This window comes from Saimiri boliviensis, chromosome 2 (genome assembly GCF_048565385.1).
Source record: "Saimiri boliviensis isolate mSaiBol1 chromosome 2, mSaiBol1.pri, whole genome shotgun sequence".
NCBI lineage: Eukaryota > Metazoa > Chordata > Mammalia > Primates > Cebidae > Saimiri > Saimiri boliviensis.
The window spans coordinates 121,852,425-121,861,673 of NC_133450.1; the positions used below are offsets into that span (position 1 = coordinate 121,852,425).

The 9,249-nt window shown below is 36.7% G+C and overlaps 1 protein-coding gene and 1 pseudogene across 1 annotated transcript; one reads left to right on the top strand and one right to left on the bottom strand.

The window, feature by feature from the left end:
- The first annotated feature begins 111 nt into the window (after positions 1-111).
- On the top strand, positions 112-208 carry LOC120361414 (small nucleolar RNA U13; annotated as a pseudogene).
- Positions 209-3,995: 3,787 nt separating this feature from the next.
- LOC101041889 (olfactory receptor 4S2-like) lies at positions 3,996-8,926 on the bottom strand. The gene is made up of 2 exons (XM_003935821.1): positions 8,911-8,926; positions 3,996-4,972 (listed from the first exon to the last, which is right to left on the bottom strand). The coding sequence occupies exons 1-2, from the start codon at positions 8,924-8,926 to the stop codon at positions 3,996-3,998; spliced, it is 993 nt and encodes a 330-aa protein (XP_003935870.1).
- Between the last annotated feature and the right edge of the window lie 323 nt (positions 8,927-9,249).

Genomic DNA, 9,249 nt, shown 5'->3' on the forward strand with positions numbered 1-9,249 from the left:
CCACCCTCTCCTTTCTGTTTCATGAAGCTGGGGGCTTCCATCCTCTGCTTTCAAGCATTTCTGTTGTCTCCTATGCCTACTGTACAGCTGTCATCTTAAAAGTGCCTTTTGATCCCTTTGTGATTCATAAGAGTGATGATTGAGTTTTCACACTCCTGTGTGAGATGTACCTCCCTCAAATCTTATGACATGTGCACATTACCTGACACATGAAGAAAGAAAAAGGAAAAGAAGAGAGATTAGGATTTTTTAAAAATAAAGTGGGTTTAGCCACTTTTCATTGCATATATTAATTTATTGATCTCATTTCTTCCTCTTGTTTTAGTGGAACACATTATCCTACACTTTCAAAAAAAAAAAAGAATGCTTGTGAAGTAAACTTTATAAATTTTTGCATGGCTAAAAATGTTTTATTCTATCGGCCTAACTGATAGATTTGTTCTATATAGAATTCTAGGCTGAAAATCAGTTTGAAGAACTTTTCCACTGTATTCTAGGGATGAGTTTGCTACAAAACATTCTCATACCATTTGAATTTCTGCTTATTTGTGATCTACGTGAATTTGCTACAAAGCATACTCATGCCGCTTGAATTTCTGCCCATTTGTGATCTATGTGGTTTTGTTTTCTTAATAATTTTATAATATTTTCAATCTTTAAGGTGGTAAAATTTCAGAAAAATGTGCCTTGGGATTTTTTTTTAATCTTGTGCTGGGCATTCAGTAAATTTTTTACATTGAAAAAATTAAGCATTTTTGTTCTAAGAAATTTATTTTGTTTTGTTTTAATTTAATCTCTCTGTTTTCTTGTCCTTCTGGAATACCTGTCAGTTAAATGGTTTGCCCCCAACTCGATGCCTTATGTTCCTCGCTTTTATCTTTCCTTTTCTCCGTTTCTTTGACTTTTTTTATTCTACTTTCATCAAGACTGTATTTTTATGTCTTCTTTGACTACTTGTTTTCTTTCAATCCCATATTAATCTGTTTTAATTTTTTCTTTTTTATTTTACTTACTTTTCAGAAATAATTTGTTCTTTATTTTTCAATGCATCATATTCTTATTTAAAGATTACAAATATTTTCTTTCATTGAGGAGAAGATACCGTTTTAAATTTTTTTTTCACTGAATTATCTCTAATTCCACCAGATTCCTTTTGGCTTTTTTAAACGCTTACTTCACTTTTTTTCTTTTCTTTTTACATTAAAAATGCAAATTTTAAATTTACATAAGGCAAAAAGATTGATCTCTTAAGCCAGCTTACTACTTGGTAGGCTTCTGGTCAAGGTTCCAGTACAGAGGTAGCCATTTGTAATCTCCAAAGGCTTTAACATTGTTTGTTTCTTTTTTTCTTTTTCTTTTTTTTTTAAGACAGAGTCTTGCTCTGTTGCCCAGGCTGGAGTACAGTGTCACCATCTCAGCTTACTTTAACCTCTGCCTTCCAAGTTCAAGCGACTCTCCTGCCTCAGCCTCCTGAGTAGCTAGGACTACAGGTACCCGCCACCACACCCAGCTTTTTCTATTTTTAGTAGAGACAGGGTTTCACCCTGTTAGTCAGGATGGTCTCAGTGATCCTCCTGACCTCACGATCCTCCTGCTGATGACAATATTCTGTCTATGACTCATATGCCACCATTAGCATCTGGGAGCAGAAAGAAACGATGGATGATTGGACTGTTCCTTTCTCTTAATCTTCATTAGCAGCCCTGAACCTCACCGCCCCCTGACCTGGCATCCTGGCATCCCAATCATTGTAGGGATTCAGGAAGCAAATCTCTGGCCTTTTCTTCAATATTTCTCTCTATTGGTAATTAGACTTAGCCTTCCCTATACTACCAAATCAGTTACTACTTTTTTTGTCTTACCTTTTCCAAACTTTGGTTGAAATCTATTATCTGCATCTAAGTTCTATCCTACTTCTTTGTTCCTATGGGTCTAAACCATTTTTTTTCTGGCTGCAAATGTTGTTACTGTTATTGTTGCTGTTATTATAATAGTTTGCTCATAGGAAAGAAAAGGAAACCTAATGTATTCTATCATTTTAAATATAATTTGTTTGTTGTTTATCTGAAAAACTCAGAAGTTTAAAAAAAAAATAGAATGACACTTTTGCAAAGGGAAATTAATATGAAAATAACTATAAGAAAATACAATAACTATAAGAAAATTTTAATCATCAGAATGTTAATGGTATGAGATGATGTTAATGTAAATGTATGAGAGGACTGGAGTAGAAAAACCATTTTAAAGACTTTTCAAAAGTCCCACCCCAACTACTGTAAAAACCAGATTGTCCGCACTTGGCTTCAAAAGAATTATCTTCCTCTTATAAGGTCATTCTAAATTATTGAAGTTTAAAAGAGCCCGAGGCAAGCCAATACAATGTTTTAGCTGGGTCACCATAAATAATGTCAGGTCCCCATAACTAAGGAAAAAAATAGAAATTGGAGTTATAATCAACAGATTCTGACAAGTACCTACTGTTCAGGACCCTCTGTTCCATACGTGTGGAATAGAGAAGTAATATACATCACTTACATCCTTCATAAGTTGTGGAACTGAGATAAAAATCCATTTAAAAAGAAAAAAGTAAGTGATATTTTATAAACTATATACAGGATTGCTTAAGGCATATAGAAAATAAATGTTGAATAAAAATAATCAGGGAAGAATTCTTGAACGGTATGAGTCATGAGACAAGATCTAAGAAAATTTATCAGAAGAAAAATGTCTTTTCCAAAATACTGAGAATACTTATTTTTCAACTTTGCTAAGTAAGAATACCAAAAAAGAAAATGTGCTTATTCCATTTTGTCCTTTTAAAGAACTGAAGACAAGTTCAACTAAAAATTTGTAATAGAATTACATCTCCTTGGTCATCTCAATAGTTCAAATGTCAACTCATTTTAGTCGTTCTAATCTAGCCTGTGTATTTATTGCAAAAATAAAAAGTAAGATTGCTTTCAGTAAAAACAGTATTATAGTATTGTGGTAGAAGAGTATTCAAATTTTCCAAGAGAATCTTTAAAAAAATTGCTGTGCACCTCAAAATATGTAAAGTTCTATTTTTTTTTTCCTGTACAAAAACCACCCTTTGGGGACCGGGAACGGTGGCTCAAGCCTGTAATCCCAGCACTTTGGGAGGCCGAGGCGGGTGGATCATGAGGTCAAGAGATCGAGACCATCCTGGTCAACATGTGAAACCCCGTCTCTACTAAAAATACAAAAAAACTAGCTGGGCGAGGTGGCGCGTGCCTGTAATCCCAGCTACTCAGGAGGCTGAGGCAGGAGAATTGCCTGAGCCCAGGAGGCGGAGGTTGCGGTGAGCCGAGATCGCGCCATTGCACTCCAGCCTGGGTAACAAGAGCGAAACTCCGTCTCAAAAACAAAACAAAACAAAACAAAAAAAAAAAAAAAAACCACCCTTTGGGCAATTCACTGATTTATACTAACACCTTTCATTGTAGAAAGTTTATATTTCTAAGTCGGTATTTGTTGTATTGTATTATAATTTTCTCCTTGCAAATCTGTTTCCTCTACTAGATTGTAATACTTATAGGAAAAGACTAAGAAAGGAAGAAAAAAATAAGAAGGAAGAAAAGAAGGAGAGAACAAGAGTGCAGCTTCCAGTAAATTACACTACTGTTTTGAAGAGGCATGATCTGGTGAGAAGATATAATCAGGGATATCTTTCTCTTCTAACTCCATTCTAATTTACTGAATTGTAGCTTAAGGGCATTTCATGTGAGCAGAAGGAATCTAATGGGTTAAGTGAGATATTAGGTAGCAGTGTTAACTCTTTCACTCTAGAATTAAGAGAGGATAAATCTTATCAAGCATGAAAAGGTTTAAGTTTGGACTGTCTGAAATAGCCTCAAATTATTTTCTGCTAGGCAAAATATAAAAGCTACATTTTTGGAAGTATTTTTTTTCATTGTTAATAAATTAAGGATCACTGAAGTGATAAACTAAGTCTCTGATTTTGCAATTCTGACAAACTATTCTTTCTGCTTTTCCTCCAACGAGATCTTGCTATTCCACAGACGGCTCATGGCATTCTTTACATCTTTATTCCTCAGTGTATAGATGAGTGGGTTCAGCATTGGGGTGATGGTGGTATAGAACACAGACACAGCTTTATCCAAAGGGAAAGTAGTGGATGGGCGGAGATAAATAAAGATACACGGAACAAAGAAGAAAGTCACTACAGTCAGATGAGACCCACAGGTAGAGAGAGCCTTCCGTCGGCTCTCTGCAGACTGTTTTCGAAGACTAAACAGAATGACTATGTAGGAGACCAAAAGAATGAGGAAACACCCCAGGGAGATGAGACCACTATTGGCAACTACCAACATGTTTACCAGGGTTGTATCAGCACAGGCAAGTTTTAGGACTGGGTGGACATCACAAAAGTAGTGGTCGATAATCTGGGCATTACAGAAGGGCAGCTGGAAGGTCAGGAGGGTCTGAACAAAGGAATGACCCAGGGCTCCCAACCAGGACAGTGATGCCAGCACAGTACAAGCATTAGCACTCATGATGGCAGCATAACGGAGGGGTTGGCAGATAGCAGCATAACGATCAAAAGCCATGACGGTTAAAACAAAAATCTCAGCACAACCAAAAAAGTGGAAGGTAAACATCTGAGTTATGCAGCCCCAGTAGGAAATAGTCTTTTTCTCAGAAACAAAGTCTGCCATCATCTTGGGTGCTGTGGCTGAGGAATAGGCAATGTCCACAAAAGACAAGTTGCCGAGGAAGAAATACATGGGTGTGTGTAATCGGGGGTCAGAAAAAACCATAAGCAAAATGAGCAAATTTCCCACCATGATCACGATGTAGAAGAGGAGAAATAAGGCAAAGAACATCAATTGCATTCCAGAATCTTGGCAAAGTCCCAGGAATATAAACTCAGTGACATTGTTGGCCACTCTCATGGGGCCCCAGGCAGTACTGGTTGAATGGCTCTGATTCTCTGCAAAAATAAACACATGTTATAAACCATTGTAAGCATGGTAAAGCCTCCTTGATGTTAAATATGGTAGAGGAAGTTCTTCATATTTCTTGAACATAGTTCATGAATATTTTTCTTGTCATTAACTTTATTTCCATATTATTAACTCCCATTTGAATTTCTTTTATAATTAGTCGTACAGTTCCTTTTTTCCTACAAGAACCTAGAAAATCTGAGACCTTTCAATTGAATTCAACGTTTTTCCCTAATCAGTGCTCTCTTTCCCCCCACCTCCAACTTCTCTTGTCAGAAATTTGCTTTGGGTGAAAACTTCATTTAATATTTTTTGAAGTTCTAAATAAAAGCACGAAGTCAGAGTATAAGATCTGATGTTGCCGGGCGCGGTGGCTCACGCCTGTAATCCCAGCACTTTGGGAGGCCGAGGGGGGTGGATCACGAGGTCAAGAGATCGAGACCATCCTGGTCAACATGGTGAAACCCCGTCTCTACTAAAAATTCAAAAAATTAGCTGGGCATGGTGGCACGTGCCTGTAATCCCAGCTACTCAGGAGGCTGAGGCAGGAGAATTGCCTGAACCCGGGAGGCGGAGGTTGCGGTGAGCCGAGATCGCGCCATTGCACTCCAGCCTGGGTAACAAGAGCGAAACTCCGTCTCAAAAAAAAAAAATAAATAAGATCTGATGTATAAAATTCCAGAATTCTTCAAATATAATATGTACTACTCAGCTATGGAAAAGTAACATTTTATTTAATCAAGAGAGGAAGACTCAGTGTCCAATTTCTCAATTAGATTGAAAGTCTCAGTTCAATTAAAAATTAAGTCATTTTTAGTACTTTGAGGAACATTGAGGAAGTTTGAATCATAAGACTTGACTTGCATATGAAAATTCCATTTTGCATGCCAATAAGGAATACACGAGAAGTAAACAACTTATAGAGAGAAATACTATTTTCTATGTTGCTGTAGAGTTGAAACATTTAAAAATTACTGAGTTCCTTATCACCCTCAGTCTCTTTGCAGGTCCCTATCATTCTCAATCCTTTTGCCTTGGAAAAGACCCAGATAACTCTCTGCCCTTGTATTCATAGGTAAAAATTAGGAATGAATTTTCCATACAGATGTTATAAATGATAGTTCTCCATCTCGAAAAAAAAAGTGTCCAAAGCAATTTTATAAACTGTAATTAGAATGCTTATGTCATACAAAGACTGGATAAAAATGATCAGAAAAAAATTATTAAAGGAGGTTATTAGACATTGAGATCTAAAGTTTCTTGAAATAAAAATGGCTTTTCTGAAATATGGAAATTACTAGCTATTCTTCATCTTTACTCAAAATACCTCTTTTCTGCATGGGTAGCAGAAAGAGCACTGCCCAGAAGCTGAGTGATGTAAGTCTGAATGCCCTTATCAGCCTTATAACATTGGGTAAATCTATTTATCTTCCCTGAATCCCAGTTTTCTCATCTATAGATGAATGATAAAATTTTTTATCTCACGAAGCTGTTTCAGAATTAAAATGAGATAATCTATAAAACATGTTCTTAATTTATTAGGTGTTTTCCTTTTAATTTGAATCTATAAAGTGGAATCTCTCTAGCAAGCACAATTTGTAATTTGATCTATTTAGCTATTATATTAAAGCTATATAATGTAACTACTAGAAAATATTGAAACATATATAATTTTATTTAGGAGATAATAGCTATATTATCTGCCCATCTCCATGAAAGAAATACCATAAATAGTAGCTAACATTTGCTGAGCATTTTACCATGTACAGAATCATGTGCTAAACTCTTTGCATGTTACTTCGTTCCATCCTCACAACAATATCATAATTTTTATTATCTCCATTTTACAGAGCAGAGCACTAAAGATTAAAGAGGCAAATTGTCCAATATAATTTTCAGTGAAAAGGCTGGTATTTGAATTGTGGTATTCTTATTCCAGAACACACATAACTTACATATCCTTAAATAAATGTTAGGTAGATAAAAAGATTAGCTAGATAGATGGCAGACAGATGATAAGTTTCTCATTAAAAGAACTGAATTTATTTTATTTTTATTATTATTATTATTGAGACAAAGTCTCACTCTGTTGCCCAGGTTGGAGTAAAATGCCGTGATCTTCGCCCACTGCAACCTCCGCTTCCTGGGTTTGAGCGATTCTCCTGGCTCAGCCTCCCAAGTAGCTGAGGTTACAGACACCTGCCACCACATAAAGAACTGAATTTAAACAATTGTTTTCTTATCATGCAAAGTGCTTCGACTGGAGAATATGTTTCACATTCCTAAAATCTTTGTACTGTCTATGCTCTGTACCAGCAAAGCCAAATTGTGCTCAGTCAGCAGTTGGCAAAATCATAAGGGTTGAAAAATGTTTAGATAAATAAAAAACACTTAGATTGTACTTACTATATGCCAAGTTTGATTCTAGGTGTTTTACATATTATAGCTCATTTAACTCCCATAATGATCTTACAAAGCAGTCTATCACTATTATTCCCACTTCAGAAATGAGAAAACTGAAGCACAGAAAAAGTAACTTGCCCAAGGTCATAAAGCTAGTGATTGGCAGAGCTGACATTTGAACCTAGGCAACAGGACTTCAAGATTTATTTTCTTAACTACTATGCATACCCTGGTTCTGATGGCATCAAAGCTACCAAATATCTTTCTCATTTGAAAGCCTTAAACCTTCTGCAATAATCAAAAGACTCCTTTTCTTCTAATCATGAAAAGTGTGTGTGTGTGTGTGTGTGTGTGTGTGTGTGTGTATGTGTGTTTGTTTTGTTGTTTTGTTTTGTCTTTTTGTTTTTTTCCTTTTTGTGGAGAACGGGATCTCGCTATATTGCCCAGGCAAGTCTCGAACTCCTGGGCTCAAGCTATCCTCCCGCCTCTACCTCCCTAAGAGCTGGGATTACAGGCGTGAGCCACAGCGCCCAGCCATGAAAAGTTTTTTTTTTTAAGTATATACACTGCTTAGAGACAAAGACTATAGCTACAACTGGTAAGATCATCAAGGCACACAGTCTGTGCCCAGCTTTTCTCAAATTAAGTTTACAGTGGGGATATAATAACAAGTGATGTGATACTGATCATTAATTCAGTCATTATTTGATTCGGCAAGTGTTGCCAATCAAGTGGAGGAGGTCAGCATGCAAATTATCACAGTTCCTGTGAAAGGGCTCAGGAAGGAGACCCAGGACAGACAGGATTGCCTTTTCAAAGGCTGTCACTGAGTAGAATTCTGATAGCTGAGTTAGAGTTAACCTGATGATGATGAGGATTGCAGGATGTGGGCACAAAAGAGTAGACAGGGCAGGAAGGACTTTCCAGGCCTAGCAAATAAAATATACGAAGGTAAAAGGGTATAAATCATTACACTATTCTCTCTGGGAAGTGCCTACACGTTTAACATGATTCAGCACAGAATCCACATAGGGATGTGTCAGGAGATGAGGCTGAAAAGAAGACAAGCCTAGATTACAGAATCATGTATGTTATGCTTAAAAGTTAGCAACTGATCTTGAATTAATTGGGGTGTCATAAAGATCACAACCACAGGAGGAGAGTGGAAGGTAAGTGAGAGAAGTTGTGAAAAAGAAGATTCCTGGAGCCCAGCTAGGTTCAAATTTTTGGCTTCACCGCTTGCTAACTGTACGACTTTAGGCAACTTACTTCACTTTCCTTTGCCTCAGTTTTCTCAGGTGTAAAATGTGGATAAGAATAGTACATTTATATAGAGTGTTACACATAGTAAATATATATTACATATAAAACACTTATGTGCATAACATACTCTAAGCAAATATAGCATTAACATTATCCATCTTAGCTACCAGAGAACATGCTGATGAGAAGGGACAGAAGCCCGGATAGGAGTCATCTTAGAACACTAACCTCTTTACTATATTCATCTCCTGATTCTCACCTATATGCATGCTCATGCTTGTCCAAATCTTAGACTGTGTATCTACTGTTCACACTTACCCTCTCAAATATATTCTTCTGACTGGAGCAGCAACAGAGTACATTTGATATCCTTGCCTAGATGTATTTAGGAGTTCAAGCATGAAGCCCAAAGATGTTTGGGCAGCTGCACTATTCACCATAAGTGGTGACAACTATGATCCTCCTCAGGAGTTCATCAAATTGATCAAAATCTAGGACCCAGGATCTTTTTACTAACTTTGCTGGGAGAAACAGCACAAGACTTAAAGATAGACCAACTCACAGCTCTGCCTCTTCAGACTGTGTAACATTAACATAA